Source organism: Bicyclus anynana, chromosome 4 (genome assembly GCF_947172395.1).
Source record: "Bicyclus anynana chromosome 4, ilBicAnyn1.1, whole genome shotgun sequence".
NCBI classification, from domain to species: domain Eukaryota; kingdom Metazoa; phylum Arthropoda; class Insecta; order Lepidoptera; family Nymphalidae; genus Bicyclus; species Bicyclus anynana.
This window is the reverse complement of record NC_069086.1, coordinates 11,659,544-11,680,460: the sequence shown is the minus strand read 5'-3', so window position 1 is coordinate 11,680,460 and position 20,917 is coordinate 11,659,544. Positions and strand designations below refer to the sequence as shown.

At 35.8% G+C, this 20,917-nt stretch overlaps 1 protein-coding gene across 5 annotated transcripts in view; it reads right to left on the bottom strand.

The window, feature by feature from the left end:
- The window catches only part of LOC112046593 (protein sickie), a 292,815-nt gene that overhangs the window by 227,131 nt on the left and 44,767 nt on the right, over nucleotides 1-20,917 (bottom strand). For 4 of the 5 annotated variants that reach the window (XM_052881314.1, XM_052881316.1, XM_052881317.1 and 1 more), the window contains exon 1: nucleotides 16,473-17,824. The exons of the other annotated variant lie outside the window; for it this stretch is intronic. In XM_052881314.1, coding sequence (XP_052737274.1) covers nucleotides 16,473-17,789 — 1,317 coding nt within the window. In that variant the 5' untranslated portion in view covers nucleotides 17,790-17,824. Of the gene's footprint in view, nucleotides 1-16,472; nucleotides 17,825-20,917 lie in introns of those variants that run through there. 5 annotated transcript variants of the gene reach the window in all.

The window sequence follows — 20,917 nt, the reverse complement described above, 5'->3', positions numbered from 1 at the left end:
ATTCTCTGTCATTCTAGGGTCTTATTTTGGTTACAGTTTGATTTGTTAATTAAGTTGTCCTGACAAGTGTTGTGAAACGTAACCTTTGTTCGACATTAGCTTTCTTATATTTGTAATCTCTTTTGAGTCCTATAATAAGTAATTGAAAAGTACTCGTTTTTCGTAGAAAACATTAGTTCGTTGCCCTCTATCCAAGTTTGGGTAACTCAATATACTTTTCAAAGGGACAGTCACCGCGGAGAGATGCGCTGTCGTTCCTCGAATTCGAATACGTGAATCTTCCGTGAGTTATTCAATTTGTTTTCCCGATGTGGAAACTGTGTGGGGTGATTGATAGGAGCCCATTTTATTGAGTTTCTATTAAATAACTCCTTTTACAGGCCGATTGTGAGATGCTGATGAGTATTTTCAATATCTTCTTTTACATAAGCGGCTTAAAATATTGTTTGTTGCCGTTAGCTTTCTTGCGATTGGTTGCTTGCGTAACTTTTAAAGCGAATCTGGACTGGGTCCACTAGTTTTGTAGTATGCAACGACAATTTAGGCCGTAAATGCATCTCACTTGATGTTTTAAATGATGATCCAGTCAGTATAAGTCGGTATCAGGTTAAACTGTAAGAGGCTTGCTACTAGGATTACCAGATATTAGAATAAAGACACGTACATAAATAATAAAAAATATATTTATTGTTTGGTTTTTGTCAAAAGTTCTTGTTTTTATTGAATAACGATTTTGACTTAAACTATGACTAAAGTAATTTTTGTAGAACAGTAAATAATGTTGCCATTTAAAAGTAAGTCAATCAATTACAGTCATCCCACACAAGTTTGTGGTGCAGAGGCAGCTTTAACGTTTTAGATAATCAAACGCCAATCACACAAAGCAAACAGAATATTAATCAAAGCGTACAATGCACTAGCATAGCTATCCACTAATTAATTCCACGGACACGGTTAACCGCAAACTCAATTTAAAATTCAATCCCTTTGTGCTGTAACAATTTCATTCAGAACTCTCTCCGCGCGTCTCATATTTGTTCGCGTAATAGTGTAGCGTGTTTCTTAAGAGCCCCCACTGTATACCTGAATAAAGCCTCAAAGGATTGTTCACTTTGGTATTACGTGAGATTTTACTCTTTCCGCGCTTTCATCGTAATAGAACAGGTGTTTTGACTCGGCTTTCCAATCCTTTGTATGTTTTTGTTGGTGTCTACATACGTCGGGTATTTCGAATACTTTTAAATTCGGTGATAAAGCTGGTGGATAAAGGTGAAGCTATTAAGCATGTTTATTAATTTTATAAACTTACTTAAAGGCTTAACTTACTAATGAACTGCTGTTGAAAATATTCCACTCTTATTTTGAGGAATCACTTTCAATTTATCATCACGTTCACTGAACAGATTCAAATTCAAAACTCATTTATTTCGATTAGGCTTACTTTACAAGTACTTTTGAAATGTCAGGATTCTGTCGTAATATAACTTAATCTTATGGTGGTAAGTTACGAGGGTTCTAAATGCGCCTTGGTCCGAGAAAAGTCCACAACAATCTCAGCCAAGGTTTATTTTCATCAGACGAACTTGATGTTTCAAAAGATTTCGTTAACTTAACCTACAAGAAATAAACGAATTTTACTTTGATTATCGTATGCCAGCGCATTCTGGGAGGAGACACGCCCGCGACTTTGTCCACGTCCCTTGACCAACGTCAACCTTAAAAGATTAGTGTTTTTTGGAGGTAGTAAACCTACTAGCCAGTATGAGTCCGGCATTACACAAACGGGTGTCTATGAGGATTTCTACCCCTAGAAAAAAAAAAAGATTAACATATGCTGTCTCTCACTTTTCTTAGATCTCTTAAAGGGGGGCATATTATTCATCATATGATATTTGCGTAGCTTTAATTGTTTATGCACCGCAAGCAACGTAAGCTGAAAAAGAATTTTCCCCATTTGATCAATATATTCCATTGATGCTCCGTTTCTATTGATCGTAGCGTGATTTCAAATTATGCCCTTTATAAATGGATTATCCAACACGACATTTTTTTATCAATAAGAACCAGTAGTTTTTAAGATTAACGCATGCAATCAAACAAAAGCTTAACAGTACCACATCCAATCCAATTCAACTCAGTTTTTATGTGAACTCAAAAAGTAACACGCATTTGAACACTAACAACGCCATTAAAAACTTGGATACAATAATAAGACGCACTCGAGTAAAACACTTTCCTTCAAATTGAAGCGGACGCATCATTTGAGTGATTGAGCCATTTTTAGCTCGGAAGGGATGCTCAGAATAGCACGATGATACTAATTATCGTCCCCATCATCCGTCGCTGAAGGGATCTAGATAAATTCCATGGCGATTTATTTGAAAAATTACACCATTAACGCGTATGGTGTTCGTTATTTAACAATTACTTTGGTGATGTTGTTCCTGCTAATATTAATTAATAAGGAAATAATTACCCATATTTACTAATGTTATAAATGGAAAAATCCATTTTTACTTATCAGTGACAATTTAGTCCTCATTCGCACGTTCAAAGACAATAAATGCATTCCCAAGTATATGTTCAGTTCATATGTTCTTCAGGACAACGTTTTTAAAATACGACTTTTTTTTAACCGACGTCAAAAAAAGGAGGGGGTTCTCAATTCGACGCGTATGGTTTTTTGCCGGTGTTGTGTTAATTTAAGTGTTAATTTTTTTATTTCGAGCAGTGTTGCATTTTCAATTTTTCGTTGGAAATAGACTTAATTAACTTTATAATATATTTGAACGCTTTTTAACGTCCGTTAAAAAATCTCTACTGCGAATGAGGGCTCATACCTATTTGAACGCTTTTTTAACGTCCGGAAAAAAAAATCACGTGCAATTGAGGGCTTAGCCCTTTAGCTTATCTTTGACTACGATATCAGCGATGTAAAGTGACGATGCAATCTACGACAGATTAGGGTTTACATGGAAGAGCTCAAGGTTATTCTGCCCATACATCTGACAGTTTCTAAGCGGCACCATACCGGAACGCTATATCGCTTTGAGGTACGTCCATTAGGTAACTAGCCATGCTACTAGCTAGCCACCAGATAAATTGCTAAAACAATTTTGATGAATTTTGGTATAGGCTTCCTGTCTGCGTTTTCACCTTGATCTCCAAAATTAGTAAACAAAGTCTCATGCAGTATTTACGGATAAATCAAGTGTATCTTATAAATACGTTAGTAAAAGCTTGGTAAAATTAAAAATCGGACGATGGAAAATGTTATCCTCAGAGATTCACTCGAAATCGCGGTTGTTTTTTAGTCCTAGCAAAGGCTTTGATATACCTCCTTATCATTATTACCTTCTTTCATAATAATGATAGCGTTCATATAAAACACGAAAATTAAAAATTTTCAACTTGAAAATTTTTAAATGCTCTTCAGTATAGGAAATCCTATAGATTGGGATTCGTCCAATTAGCGATAGAAACGAAGCGTTTAGAGTGGGCTTAAAACACGAGTGGATTTAAACGATTTGTTTCATTACTGAATAATGTTTGAAAATAATTAACATCTTAACGTCGTACTACGAGTAGAATTTAAAATGAATTTTCTTATCTAGCAAAAGTTTGATATTTTAAGTCACCAAAACTATACAAAATATGACGGACGAAGTAATATAGACAGCATGACTTTGCAAAAACTAGGCAATAATATATACAAGTTAGCCCTTGACTACAATCTCACCTGATGGTAAGTGATGATGCAGTCTAAGATGGAAGCGGATTAATTTGTTAGGAGGAGGATGAAAATCCCCACTCCTTTCAGTTTCTACAAGGCATCGTACCGGAACGCTAAATCGCTTGGCGGTACGTCTTTGCCGGTAGGGTGGTAACTAGCCACGGCCGAAGCCTCCTACCAGCCAGACCTGGACAAATTAAGAAAATCTCAATCTGCCCAGCTGGGGATCGAACCCAGGACCTCCGTTTTGTAAATCCACCGCGCATACCACTGCGCCACGGAGCCGTCAAGGTAATGAATAGGTCAACTTGTATTTTGTATGTAAAGCCTCATAAGCCTATATAAATTTGAACCAACTATGTATTCTGTGCCAACGCTGTGCCAAAAGTCAGAAATACCTCATAAACGTAATGTTGGTGCTTCACTGGATGAGATATTTTCAAAAAGATTCAAGAGATAGCACCTTCTTCACCTTGTTACTTTAACGTCGAGCAGTATTTTTTAATAAAACTGCCTACCGTTTTAATACAAGGAGCGCACTAAACACGGAAGCCAAAATATTGACAAAGTGTAAATCTTCGAGATGCCGCAGACTTGCGTTAGTTTATTTTTAACCGACTTCAAAAATTAGGACGTTCTTTATTGGTATGTTTTTTATTTATGTACACTGATTACTCGAAGACCCGATTTGAAAAATATTTTTTTGTATAAAACTCATGTCACGATCTGTATACGGGATTCTAGAGAAATCGAGGTCTGGAATCGTTCCTACGAGAACGGGAACCACGCGGTTGAAACGTCAGCTAGTAGACAATATATACTCTAGAATGTCAAAAACTAACACATGGAATAAAAACGGCTTGTAAATTATTTTGACTTGTCTTAATTGTGGATTAAAAGTTTATCAAGACAACTCACAACAACAAGATCAAGCCAACATCTAACGGTTCCACGAATGTTATCTAACAAAAATATTAAAGGTGGTCCAAAATTGTATGGAGCCCAGGATCAGTATTGTACCCTGGCGGAAACAAAAGAAGATATTTTATTTAACTATTTTTGATTATACAAATCTACGAATTTACTTTAATTCTTTCGAAATAATATTCATTAACTCCCAAGAAATGCAACATTAATAAGGGTAATAACGGCTAGATGACGTTTTCAATGCAGTAATCGATTTGACGTTTGCTGTCAATTGTCATGTTATAGTTGCTCTATGGGCGCCATCTTGATATAACTCAAAAACTTGGGTTTTTATTTTATTTATTCCTTTTTATTTAGTTAGATTTATTCACTTTAGTAAATTTTAATAAAATCCTTGTATTTTTTAAATTTTAATGATACGGGGTACAAGAGTGGACCTCAAATGGACCATCTCCTTTGATTGCGATTGATCACTAGAAGTTTTAGCAACGTGTGTCTGCGCTAACCCAACTGTCGCTTCAGACAACTATAACTCAAGGATGAAAATAATTTATAGCTGCTCGTATAAACAACTAAAATTAACCCGACCGGATATGGACATTTTACACTCCCTATGAGTTAAGTTGTAAAGTTTAAAGTAAACTAGTGTATTAAATTGCTACCACGCTTGATATAAGGATGTCTACACCTTTGCTTTTAATTTCAGGCCATAAATTAAGTGTCCAAAATTTAAAAGCAAGATTTAAGGATAAACCTAGTTTATCTCTCTCACTCACTCGAAAAAGTTCATTTTGCTCGACGAACTCAGCAAGAAAAAGTTACTTTTGCTACGAGTACCTAGGTACATCATTCGAATTTAGAATGTGATAGATTTCGGAAGTAAACAGTACAAAGTCTACATGTAACTTTTATTATTTTACTAGCGGACGCCCGCGACTTCGTCCGCGTGGAATTCAGTGTTTCACTAATCCCGCGGAAACCATGAATTTTTCGGAGATGAAAAGAATGTGTTAATCCAGAGTAAAAATTATTTTTATTCCAAATTCCATCCAAATCGCTTCAGTAGGCGCAGCGTAAAAGAGGAACAAACACACTTACACACTTTCACACTTAGTTACACACTTACACACTAACTTTCTCCTTTATAATATTAGTGTGATTATTTATTAAGTTAGGTCTTATAGTACTTATATCTAGGTTATTAGTTATACTTTAAATGTTAATTTATTTTCATTTTATAATTTTGGTAGATAAAATTTTAAAATATTATATTGATTCTTAAAATCGAATAATGTATTCGTATTTTGAAGCTTAACCTAGTATAACTTCAAATAACCCAGTGCGTACGAAACTAAGGACTCCAGTAGCGAAGACTGAATTTTTCTCGTAGGTAACCCGTTCATGTGGTTTTTTAGTCTAAATGTGTTTTTGACAGAGTACGTTAAATTATGTATACGTCCGTAAAACTCGTGGATTTTTAAAAGGTAACCCGTTAGGAATCGGGTTGTTAGAAACCATCGCCCCTGAAGGACACAAATACGTTAGTCGTACGGGATTAAATTGACTGGCAGTAGCCTTTTTCCTAAGTTTAATAAAGCATGAGTTGTCTCTGCTCTCTCCCTTTCCAAATACGCAAAGTAACCCCAATACATTATTAAGCACCACCCCAAGAGGTCTTCTGTATTCACCACGGGCTTAGATTTATTTTGGTTTCGCGGCAGATCAATGTTGACTATTTACTTGGCACATTTTTGTATTTTTTCCCCTTATTCATATGAATCGATTTTGGGTAGTCTTCGCCAGTTTGTGTAGGAAAAACCTTTACATTACCATTTATCTCTACTCTTAAATCGATTTATTATAGAAACTCGATTAACAGGACTAAATGCTTTCTTATGACATTTGGACAATTTAAATCTGAGGTTTTAAGATTTTCTAATGAGGAGCAATATTAAATATTCGTCTTTTAGATAAATATACAAAAGAAGAAATCAAAAGGAAACTTCAAACAAAAGACGCAATAACCATGGCCATGAAAAATAAATGGAATTGGGCAGGACATATAATGCGAAGGAAGGACATCAGGTGGTTTACAGAAATTAATGCTTGGTGCCCAAGATATAACAAGAGAAGAAGAGGAAGACCATTATGTAGATGGAGAGACGACCTAGTAGAGTATATGGGCCCTACATGGCACCAAAAGACAAATCAAAAACTGTGGAGGAGTTTGGGTGAGGCCTTTGCCCGGAAATGGGATGGGTTATAAATAAAAAAATATACATATATAAAAATACATATATAATAATAATAATAATAAATAAATAATGAGGAGCAAAGAAAGATACTTTAAGGGTCCCGTAATAATTGGTTAGATAACTAACAACATAATAACGAATTCCACAGAGAGGACAGCGAATAGGCCACGGACGAATGTTGCCAATTTCGATATGTCCGTAGCACGCACGGGTTGATCTGTGTAAATATTAACTTTATCACGTTAGGCAGTCAGTGTGCCTAGTGGGAGTTTTCAATATTTTCATACTGTTACTATCGCGTTAAGGTAAACGCGAATTTATATGAAATCGTAGCAGTTGTGCAGTAGTGCCACTAGATGGCGCTGTTTCAATTCCTTTGAAATTCGCGTTTACGTTAACGCGATAGCAACAGTATCAAACTGCCACTAGGCCCTCTGTTCGCATAATCGCGAATACATACTGAAATTTAGAAAATTCACTCTACCTACTCGTAGCTGTGACTATTTACACGTAAACCGTACGAATTGGTTTATTTTCATTCGTACGACATTCGGTAACGTAGGCGATTGATAATTATACTCATTTTAAGCAGCATATACGCTGTGACTTTGAGACAGACGTAAATGATAGCTAGCATATTAGAGCATGAACAATAATGCTAACAATATTAAGATCCACCTACATGTACTCGTAAGTACGGGTAATGTTTGCAACATTCATGTGTTACAACGCCACCGCACAACGCAATGCTACGCAAATGAGGCTGTTAGAGCGGCAATATTAACACTCGTATTTTGTAGCAAAACATCACTTTCATTGAACCTTTTTCCTCTAAAGGTTTAAAAAAATCCGCTAGGAGCAATACTGGGGGAGGTACAGATCGAGATATCGACGGTGGAAAGGCAAAGTGTAATTATTCGCCGTTGTAGGTGGTATTGCCTTGTATATAGGTACCACTGGAATCGGGAATGAGAGAGGAATTTTATCTTTCGAATTGTCCCGGTTTGAGCTCTGAAGATCTGACGACTTTTACCTCCGCGATGACCTAATGGCTTCCTATACCTCACCAACTCCTCCTAGTGGCAGAAAATGACCGGGGAATTAAGATCCTCCAGGCCTTACCCAGGCAAGGAGGCTAAGTCTCGAGGCTCGTACCCTACCCGGATGTATCATCTGGGAGGAAATGACCTGCTGCCCACTTAAATTCAGATTTTTAAATATAAGCGAATCAAGAGCACGATATTGAAGTTTCCGATAAGAATAGTCAATTTCCTTTTAGGCACCTACTACCTAGTACATTTTTTTGTATTAAATACACATTGAAAGTAGGTTGGAGGCAGTAAGGGTGCCTACAAAGCGGATGCACCCTTGCTTCATTGAGAAATAAGCTCTTAGGGTCCAAGATTTGGCCGGAAGGAGCTTGATGATACCATAGAGCTAAGAAGAAATTGGAATGAACTTTTTCATGCAGAAATTCAAATTATTTTAATGCTAGTAGGTTTAGTTTACAAGCGGCTTTAAAAATTCAAGTTTATTATTTCTTAGTAATTTAATAATTTTTAGGTTATTAATAAGTTTTTTTAATATGAGCAAGCTTTCTCTTTCCCTCCAAATAGTCGTAGTCTGCAGTCTGTATTCACTATCGGATGTTTTATTGAAGAAACAGTCCAAGGATCAAATCCATGACTTCTCGGTTTTGAATCCGGACCCTTAATCTTGCAGCTATTGAGGTTTGAATCTGATCTAATCTGGTAAGAAGAGAAAATATCAACAGTTGCTCGTGTAAAAAATCAAATGCAAATTTTCATTTGCTTCATTTGTTTTTCTTTTCATGTGAATTTGAATTCGAATCATCAGCGAGACATTAATTACAGAGATTATTATAATAAAATCAGGAACAACTGTTGGGACAACATTTTATAGACAATGCAAATAGCAATGCTAATCATTATTGACTAATCGTCGCCTGTTCATTGCCTGATAAATTGAATTTGGTATTGCGTGCTTATCACTTAATTTTGTTGCCAAACCATTATTGGAACCACAAATTATGGCATAAAATTTGGCAACAGTCCCATACATACGCTGATCCATGGAAGCACGGCACCATGTTTGTTTTACCTAATGGGTTTAAATAAATTAGTTTTACTTGTTATCAATTGATTCTACAATCTGATATCTATACTAATTACTAATATTATAAAGCTGAAGAGTTTGTTTGTTTGATTGATTGAACGCGCTAATCTCAGGAACTGGTCCGATTTGAATAATTATTTTAGTGTTAGGTAGCCCATTTATCGAGGAAGGCTATAGGCTATATATTATCCCCGTATTTCTACGGGAACGGGAACCACGCGGGTGAAACTACGCGGCGTCAGCTAGTAACAATATAATAAATTCACTGGTATTTTTAACTATAAAAAAATTTGTTTATACATATACACATTGTAGACATCTGAAACATCGATCTCTGGTCTTAAAGAGTCGCCACTTACAATGAAGCTAAATGTCTTGAGACACAGGACTTGTTTTTTCATATTACTATCCCACAAAAAAAAATTATTATTGGATCTGGATCTCCAAAATTGGCTATTTCCTACAGCAATACTTACGGTCCATACAAACAAGCTTTGACGCAAGAACGCAAGACGCATGCTTGAACGCAAGCATAAACGGCAAAGGTGTGCTCGTCGCATCGTCAATTTATACTCGTGGCACGTAATCCGTTCAGGAACGCTGAAGCCGCTGCATCCGATCCGAGCACGTTTTAAATTTCGTTGACGACTATTTTCTATTTTAGTAGAAATTTCTAGTTCATTTTCTTCCTTTCTATCGAGTCTTTTTAAATATATATTTCTATTTCTTTTCAATTGTGTATATACATACAAGGTAATTTTGAAAAACAATTTTTAATGGCTGAAATTTTTACCTGACGTGAAGCCATCGTATCTGATCTCTAAACCGAACGTTCTAATTGCTAACTCTGGACCTACACCAGAACATTGGTCATGTTTTTTGACATAGCTAATATTTTATTGAGACGTGATAGCCCAGTGGATATGACCTCTGCCTCCAATTCCGGAGGGTATGGGTTCGAATCCGGTCCGGGGCATGCACCTCCAACTTTTCAGTTGTCTGCATTTTAAGAAAATAAATATCACGTGTCTCAAACGGTGAAGGAAAACATCGTGAGGAAACCTGCACGCCAGAGAATTTCTTAATTTGTGCGTGTGTGAAGTCTGCCAATCCGCATTGGGCCAGCGTGGTGAACTATTGGCCTAACCCCTCTCATTCTGACATGATGACGGTGAATATTTTAGACATAATATTTAAAGTAGTTACGATAGCTACTTTATTCCTTTATGACACAGATTTTTATCCAAATGCCTGGTCTGGTTTGTTACTATGTCTACATTCCTGTAATTAGATTACGGACCCTGTACGTGAGTGATGGAGGACGAACCCCGCGGTGTCTTTTGCTGTCACTTCGTTTCGTTTAGCTACACTCGATGTTGGTAACAACTATATGCACCAAAACATGCTATGTTTTAAGAAAATATTAGAGCTTTCACGTACTGCTAAGCTATTCTGTAACGATATTTTTATAACTCGCATGTCCGAGTTTCGAATTCACCTCTATCTCTCTCTGTTTAACACGATACTATAGAATGAGAACGATAGCGGTGATTTCGAAAATCGCACTTGCGAGTTATACAAAACATCGTTAGAGAATAGCCGTGCTGGTTCTTTGCTCTACAGTAATTTTCTGAAACAGTTAAATCTTTCATGACTATAATATATTTTACTAGCGGACGCCCCGTGTAGTTTCGTACGAGTAAGAATACGGGGACTCATACTCACAAATAACGTGACTTTCTAGTGTTAAAAGAATTTTTAAAATCGGTTGAGTAGATCCAGAGATTACACCTACAACAAAGTTTACCTCTTTATAATATTAGTATATAGATTATACTGCTCTATAATAGCAGATGATTTTCCATTTAATATCAGGAGGGTTATTCTGTATCGAAGATTTGTATAACAGCTCACAAGCGCGAGTTTCGTATTCACCTCTATATTTTCTTTACATTATTGTATTATTCAAGATTTACACTGTGGGGTTGTAAAACATCGTAACTGGAGCCTGGAGGCTATCTGCTAGTTCTGATAATGGTTTCAAACCGTAATAAGAATTTCTGTTCTCCAAAAGTATTTTTCTTCTTTAAATCTCCATCGGTAACGAACTTGCACATCGGTAACGTCGTAGTTACAGATGAACGTGATCGGGATAGCAATGCGCTGTTGGTATTCTTCGATAACATTTTAAGCTTGCAATTGCACCTTCTACTTCTTTGAAATTCAGTAAATTGCTATATAATTTACATTATTTCAACTTGGCGACTAGTTCAACTTAATAAGGAATGTTTTATAAGTAATCAGGACACTCACTGATAGCTTATTTAGGTATGGTATCTGGTGACTAGGGTCGCCTATATCAACTAAGTGATTTCTCAAATTATGGCGATGAAAATGTAAATAATACTAATGATTTTAAACTTATTTCGTGGTTGTTCATTATGAATGTTATTTAAACCACGACCACGACCACGATCCATGCAACTGGGTCGAAATATCGACAATAAAAATCTCGTCGTTTTATCGTGGTATGTACCCGTTTAAATAACATTCATAATGTAAATAATGTTTTTTCTTTTTTATTCTTTAAAAGTTAGCCCTTGACCACAATCTCACCTCTTTCGTTTTCTACTCAACATCGTACCGGAACGCTTGACAGTACTCTTTGCCGGTAGGGTGGTAACTAGCCACGGCCGAAGCCTCCCACCAGCCAGACCTGGACCAATTAAGAAAACCTCAATCGGCCCAGCCGGGGATCGAACCCAGGACCTCCGTCTTGTAAATCCACCGCATACGCCACTGCGCCACGGAGGCCGTCAAAATGGACGACGCCGGTTGATCGTTGAAACCTCTTGCCTCTCTCCGAATCGATAGATGTACTTACCTGTACAAACTTTAAGTCTTTATAAAATGTACCTCAATTTGCTACGCTATTGCAAGCCTATTATACGTAACAACATGCATCATCATTATCATCATTGTCAGCTGATCGACTTCCACAGCTGGACATAGGCCTCTTGCATGGACCTCCAAGCACAACGGTCTCGAGCTGCCTGCATCCAGCAGCTCCCTGCAAACCGCTTGATAACCTCGGTCCACCTAGCGGGGGGTCAAGCAACACTGCGTTTTCCGATGCGAGGTCGCCATTCCAGAGCCATTTTTGGGGCCCCAAGGTGCTGGAATGGTAATAACATTATTGTTCTGAATAGCTTTTAAAAAAAGAAGTTCTGGCTACCACAGTTTCGATCAATGAAGACGCAAGTTGAAGATGAAAGCGCACGAACGGTACACCCAATCAGCACTCGCTAACAAGCCCGCAGCGATGTAATGCAGTTACGGATTGCACGCGTGAGCGGCGTACCGAGCCCTCGGCCCTCTGATTTTACTTCAAACACATTTGAGCGGAATATGTTAAATTAAAATCCTCTCGTTCATTTTATGGGCATTTTATGGTTAAATTATTGTATTATTTTAGGATGAAATGATTAAATTATCATAATATTTTAGGAAAATATTTGATTTTAGGATATACTAGTAGATGCCGCGCGGTTTCACCCGCATGGTTCCCGTTCCCGTAGGAATACGGGAATAAAATACAGCTTATAACCTTCCTCGATAAATGGACTATCTAACACTGAAATTATTTTTCAAATCGGACCAGTAATTTCTGAGATTAGCGCGTTCAATCAAACAAACAAACAAACAAACTCTTCAGCTGTATAATATTAGTATAAATTAATAATATTAGTATAGATTATAGATTTTTTTTGACGTGGTGAAAGCTGATCTATGACATCGAATATTATATATTTTATAAAGTTATTTAATTAATAAATTTGACCTAATTAATGTTTAAAAAAAGTATAGATTAATATTATAAGATGAAAATATAATTAAATTATTATAATATTTTTTAGAAAGTGTCTCATAAGTCCAGTGGTACTTCCGATTTATGAAATATCTACTGAGTATTTCTTTCTTTCTTATATGAAAGTTTCAGTTTAAATTCTCAGCCCGGAGTAGGAGCTATTACATCATCTGCTATCTTAAATGAATTTAACATGGCCATCCTAACCCCGCCAACCCACATTGGAGAAGCGTTGTGGCTCTAAGCGCTAGTACCTAACGTAACGTAGCATATCTATAGAAAATCATGAAAATCCGTTCATAAAATAAAATATTGTAAAAAGTATCAGGTTTCTTCAACAGATTTTTGTTTAGAATGTGTCAAAGGACTTGTTCATTCTTTAGATAGGTTCCACTGAATTGCAAAGCGTCTTTCGTTATACAAATATAGAGTAGAAACATAGATCAATAGTGAATAACAATTTAATATCTGTGCATAGTCACATTTGTATAAACGTTTCACCCTTAAACACTCGAAATTGTTGAAATAAGTTTACCGTTCTTGAGGACTCTCGAGCGGTCCTTCTGAATTTGAAGTATTTGTACCCTAACGCGTACCAGTACAAGTACCTACAGCTTACAGTAAGCTTGTATTATAAGTATATTTTTTTCACAAAGATTTAAATCGTAGTCGGTGCATCACAATCAACATCACGTGGCTATTACATATGTATACCTACTTATTAAGTGACTTCAAAAAAGGAAGAGGTTCTTAATTCCACGAGTGTTTTTTTTTTAATAATTTGTTACCGCATAACTTCATAATTTATTGACCAATTTCGAATTTTTTTTTTAAAGAGTAGATTAAATTTTTTGTACTTTCAATTTTCCTGTAAAGAAAGTAGCTTGGCACTGCAGTACTAGTGGTCTTTTTACAAGACACTGTTGCTGGTGATAATTATCATGATGATGATGATGATTAATTATTATTTAAAACTACAATGGTCACTGGACACGCTATTAAAATCAATCTACGAAAAATACTTATTTCATTACTCAGCAGCTTTCTTTATATTCAGCATGTGATAAGGCAAGCATTTCGTATTAATTTTCATTATTTGAGACTTAAAATATTAACAAAAATCTACTATTATTCGTAAAAGAACCATTGAACTTTAATACACAACCCTTCAAACCTCTTGGCTGTATAGAATATACTGCTCAAAATAATATGTAAATATGTAGCTATGTAAATGAACTATGAATTGCTATAATTTAAAAAAAAAACCATATTTTTTTTTATTTCAGTTTTAATTTTGTTGAAAACGGAATGAAAGCGTTTATCCAATTCATATGAAGAGTCCTCAGGAGAGCCTTCCCGACTATGTGTCGAGTGTTTTGCTCCCGAAGCTTAGAACTTAACCTGCGAATTGTGGTTCAAACAATTTTATTTTACGCTGAAATGTTCTTTAATAGATAGAGAGAGAGAACATGAAGAGTAATCTATATATATATAAAAATGTTGTTGTTTAAGAAATTAAATATCACTTGTCTCAAACGGTGAAGGAAAACCTGCATAGCAGAGAATTTTCTTAATTCTCTGCGTGTGTGAAGTCTGCCAATCCGCATGGGGCCAGCGTAGTGGACTATTGGCCTTACCCCTCTCATTCTGAGCTCAGCTACAAATACTACAGACATTCCTTCAAAAGAAACATAGGTACGACACACACGGTGCATTACACGATATTTTGAAGTAGAATACCAATGCAATGGATGGAGTTCCACGTGTAGATACATCAAGTATTCCTTGCGAGCAACCTCAGTAATGAAGCAGCAAGATTCTCACCGTTGCACTGAATTTGATTTGCGCCGCGAATTCCTAAGAATATTCCTACTATTTGTACCATTCATTAACACCTTAGCAGTCTATTACTCCAGCGGTATAAGATAAAAGAAAATACGTGGCATAAATTCATATATTTTATCGAAATTTTAAAAAAAGGTTTTGATTTTATGGGAATAGTTTAAATATTTTATTCAATTTTGTAAAGAAAAATCAGCGTTACCAAAAATAAAACTATACAATATTCAATAATAATAATTTGTCTGCGTAAATTTTACCTCCAAGGATCACGGTGTAAATTTTTTTTATGTCAAATTATAATAGCTAAAGAAAAAAGATATCCAATAAGCAGCAGCAACACAAAAAGCTTTTGTTTTAAATTGTTAATGCTTGATGGTGCTGTAATTGCTGGTATATCGTACGCAACCACGATATTACAAAAGTCTACAGCACGCGCCTACCGTTCGTTATTTGCGCTAAATGGACCCATTTGGAAATTAACTGCACGATTGCTCCCGAATAATGTGCTAGTGTAGGCCGTACAGCGATATGTGAAATGGGAATCGTTAAACAAATGAAGGGGAGTTTGTAAAATACGGTCAAGTCAGAATCGGGGCTAAGTGATACGAACCTGCGAAAACGCCATCTCTTGGGGAGTGGCTGAACTATGTTGTCGGCGACGGAGGTTGCATGGTTTCTCATTGGAATAGAGTATGCTGCTATTTACTCATAGATGGCGGTAAGTTCGCCTTACGAATAACATATATAGCTTTTCGATTACAGATGGCGTTATTAAAAAATATTGAATTTTTTCAACCCATATTCGACTCACTGCTGAGCTCGAGTCTTCACTCAGAATGAGACGGTTTATGTATTGTCCTCTCAGAATGAGAGGGGTGTGTGAAGTCTGCCAATCTGCATTGGGTCAATAGTCCACCATGCTGGCCTAATGCGGATTGGCAGACTTTACACACATAGAGAATTAAGAAAATTCTCTGGTATGCAGGTTTCCTCACGATGTTTTTCCTTCACCGTTATATTTAAATCTCTTAAAATGCACACAACTGAACTATTGAAGGTGCATGCCCCGGACCAGATTCGAACCCACACCCTCCAGAATCGGAGGCAGAGGTCATATCCACTGGGCTATCACGGCTCAAAGTTCATTTAATAGATGATAATTAAAACAATTTCAGATGAGTGTTATTTAGCAATTTCATACCATCAAAATGGACAATGTTGGCAACTAGAAAAAAAGAATGTACCTACCTCACTTTAATTTTGGTAAGACTCGTGACTCTCATGTATTTAAAAGTAATGAGAGAACAGATGGACGCAGACTTTACATACGTCGGGTACTTAAAAAATTTCAGTATTACACCTTCTTCAAAATTGAGTTTTTAATTTTCGTTTTTCAATTGATATTAATAATTTCATGGTTTTAAAATTTTATGGTAGTAGGGGTTTTTGGGGTAGAGCTCGTCGAGGGAAGTACTACCTAGTATCATGCTTATATTTTTAGCCCTATTTTAGGTGATGGGTTTCCATATGAAAATATAGACCAAGAGACTACGATACGATAGCTAGGTACTTGGACGGTTGAGGTTGACCCATGAAACCTGACAAACTGTCTGACTTGCAAAGTTTTTTGCCTTCCTAAAATGAGATTTGTCTTGCTTTCGCAGGCTCTCATTGCATTAGGTATTGTCAATGATAATTATAAAAAAATTACCTTGATTTGTTCCGTGGCTTTTCTAGCAATTGCTGGATCGACGATTTTGATGTCCAAATCCGATGCGCACTTTTTTGCTGTTTCACTGAACACTGCGGCGTTCACGTAATATGAAGACACATTTTCACTGGTTTCACCTGGGGAATTAGGGGACAAAATGCCACTATCCGTGTCACTAACACTCACTGATTTTCTTGTAACCAAAGATTTTTCACCTACTGGCGATTTCAAAGGGATTTTCGATTTTTCAGCACATTTAGAAGGAATCCTTGATTGCTTAGATAATTCTTCGGGCTTAAATCCAGTCTTCGGATCGAATATAACGTAATTATCCTTATCACATCTAACTTTGTTATTAACAGTTACAGTGTATTTTTTATTTGGACTAAGATTTAGAAATGGGTCTTCATTGTCTATTGGACTTTCGGGTATTATTGATTGTATCTTAGGTGTAATCTTTTGTACAGATTTTCCGTCGATTGTTCGTCGCACAACTGTGTCGTTTGTAAATTTTAAACGTACATACTCATTTGATATAGTTCTCCTTATCGGTGAAGACAGTAAAGGTGATGGTTTGGTTTCCTGTAAACTGGTTTTACTTTGGAAAAATGTCTTTGGTTTATCCATGGCCTTTGCAGGTGAAAATGGTAGTTTTAATTTAGAATTCTTCTTCTTTTGACTGTTACCGCTTAAATCTACTGAGCATTCCTGTATTGTGCTTTTATAAACGGGTAGTACGCTGGATTTATCGTGTGATCTATCTATTTTTGTACTTTTGGTACTTTTTACAAAGTCAAAAGACTTATTGATTTTTTTTATTTGTACAGGGGTACTCAGCCGTTTCTCTTTCACTTTTTTACTAACATCATCACTATTTACATTTTTTCTATCTAACAAAGGATTAGTTGACTTTATAAAGGTTTTACTTCGATCAGTACCAAATAAGTCATTGTGACCCAATAAGTCATCTCTTATTGGATTTTCTAAAATACTATCGATAACGATGTCCACATCACTTGCTTCGGAATTACTTTGGGATGATCTATTTTCATTTATAATACATGATATCCTTTCTTCTACTTCAATAAGGGAATCGGATTTATCGTTTTCGTCAAGACTTCTCGAAGTCCCACTGCCAGAGTCCGACGGTGTTTGGACTTCAAATATGCCTTCATCTTTCTTTTGAGATTTCTTCGACGAATTTTCAGGGCAAGAAGATCTTCTTTTAACCGTCCCCGTTGCGGCTGATGGAGAATCCCAGTCTAAGTGCTGTAAAACACACTGGCCACTCTTTTTAGATCGTCTCGGACTAGTCATTATTGGCCTCTTACATTGTTATATCACTAGTGTTAATTACCTAAGTCAGTGTTATTACGTTGAAACAGCGTACGGTGTTGGCAAATATTAGATGGGTCAGAGATAGGGATAGTTACATAGTAGTTATTAGTGGAATCGAACACGAACAGGCCGAACTCGATTGTTATCTAATTATGAACTTGACGTAAATGCCACATGGGACATACGAATAATTACGAGTAGACCGTTGAATCTAAAATGTTAACGGATACGAGCACTGGCTGTATGAGAAAATAATTTACTTTTGATTATTTATATATACATATACAAATAATCAAAAGTAAATTATTTTCTTTAGAGAAAACTTTACAGAAAATTAGAACAAATTTAATTTGATTTTAATTTCCTACATTTAAAATAATGAAGAAAGTATTGTAATAATGATAATACAAGGTCCAGATAAAAAGATCCATAAAAGTCCCAGAGGGAGATCTCCTAGGTACTCAATTGACGGACCTACTGATTGTGGTAACCCAAAACACAATTACTGAACTGTTCCTACAAACCTCAAAAGTGGGAAAACCAAGCATCGCGCATTGTAGAAACCACGACCAATTTACCAAAGAGTGCACGATTAAAAAAATGGGATAATAATTGAAATTGTTTAGTAAAAAGGAATTCCATGAGGATCTCAAACGCACTTTAAAATATCGACGTAGTCAAAATACTTGATATTAGGTATAATATTTCAGTATGAAAAAAACGGAAGTCGACATAAGTCGAAATAGACATAGAAGAGACTAGGAGGCAGCGGCGAGACCGGAAGGTATTTTACATTGCAGACACACGTTACGTACGTCGCAATCAGAGACTTTCCTACTAAACGATGCCGTTTACACAACTACTGTCTTGTACGATTATGTATTCTGTGCAAAGTATACACTAATGTACACGTTAGAATGTTTTGTATAAAAGCTATATTTGGAAGTACGTGACACTATTGTAACTTTAATCACTAGGTAGTGATAATAAACCCGTTAATGCATCTATAAAGATTTTCTACATACATTTTTCGAAAAATTGGGAACATGACATAAGTTATGTCTAAGTTCTGGAAATAAAAAATAAGTTTATCTATGTTATACAATTATTAAACAAGCAGTACAAAAAACAAAAGAAAATCATTAAAGTACAGTGAAGTTACGTTTATTTTTATCAATAATCAAGTAAAAATGCCTTCAAAATGCCCTCAAATGTTGATATACCTACTTGATAAAGACGGTTATGTAACGATAGTCAATAATAGAGTAGGTGTATATAAGAATAATTTCAATGTTGAAGAGCAGCTAAGATTTAAAAATTTCAGAATTAAAAAGTAAAGTACATAGGTATGTAATTAACATAATTTACAGTTGAAACTCGCTAACCAACCACTTGACAAGCCAACTGGTAAAACTAATAAGCAACTTAAGTGGACTTCAGACGAAGTTGGTAAGAGATTTTGACAAATTAGCCTCGGGTGTCCCCGCAGTAGGTAACCTAATTACCCGAAAAGTAGGGACAATAAATAACTTCAGCTACGGAGGGTTAATGCTTTACTTGCAATTTACTACAAAGGGTTACTTTGAATTAAATAATGCTATTTATTTCAATATTGAAAATAATAACCTTTTGTATACATATTTGTACGTATATTTGGACGTGTGCACGTCCCACGGTTTAACCCGCGTATAGTTTACGTTCCTGTAGATATGCGGGAATAAAATATAGAAAATGTAGCTTTTTAGTGAAAGAATTTGTCGAGTTTTCGAGTTACATTATAAAAAACAAACGAAAAATCCAATCTTTCGTATATTACAATATCTACCTATTAGTTTATTTAGTGATACTATCACACTTTATTGGCGTACGTTTGTTATACTTACTCCTTTTTGTACGCAAATACCGATTTGGATAATCTTTTGAATTTGATATAGGAATAGATCATACCCTGCTGAATTAACCCATGAGCTACTTTAAATGAAAAATTCGTGATTTCCATGGTATTTGTGAAGTACAATACTCAAAAGATTTTTCATTATTCTTCTTTCTTGATTGCTTTTTAAAGGTGCAATGTGTATTTCAAGGATATTAAATATTTTTCCTTTGCTTCTGTACATTGTAGATAAGAAAAGCGCTTTTCTAGTCAACTGCAGAACGTGTTCGATTTCTCAACGTTCAACTTTTCCATTGAACTTTAGGTTTTAGTTCTTCGGCTGTTGAACCAAGGGATTTGTATGTGTGTTTGTATGTCTGCATAGGTATATAAAATAGTTCTTCGTAGAGGTTTAACCACGAAAAGCAAATTGACGTGTGAGTTATTACTTTTTTTAATTTAAATCTTCAAAATTCAAACAATTTATATTTTAAACAAAGAGCACTGCGGCTAATCCAAAACATATTTATTAAATAAATAAAAATCCATAACATAGAAGAAACATACAAGAAGTAGAATGCAAAAGGCGGCCTTATCGCGCAGTAGCGATCTCTACCAGGCATCCTTAAATTGCCTATCATGTGTTAGAAAGTTTCCCGGATCATCTAGTTATAAAAAAATTACAAGCAGCTTCTAGCTATATCCAAGTTCGTGATTTCTCTACACAAGAAATTATTTTCAAAATAGTATAATGTACCTTATCGCCACGCCCCAGTGCCCCGGTGAGCAAAAACAGAAACTGTACCGGCCTTCTTAAGTGATTTACAGGCGCCCTGCGACCCATTGAGAGTACACCCTTAAAGGAACAGGGAAGGGGCACGTTGCACATGAACCTTATGAAACAATTTTCGAAATAATTTCTATTATATAGGAAGACAGTAAAAATCTAGACGGGAATGAAATTTCCGAACATTTAGGGCGATTAGAAAAACGAAACACAAAAACATGTTCTACAATTTTTTGGTCTGTCTCTAGACCTACTGAACAGATATTCATGTGGTTACAGATAGATTACGCTGGGCCAGAAACAAGTTTACCGGAAATAACTAAATTTTACGCGTATATTTAGACGCGGACGTCCGTTAGTAATAAAATATTGTTGACTAACAGTAACATGTTATTTTATACAATACTAGCGGTCGCCCGCGACTTCGTCCGCCCTTAGACCTCTTTA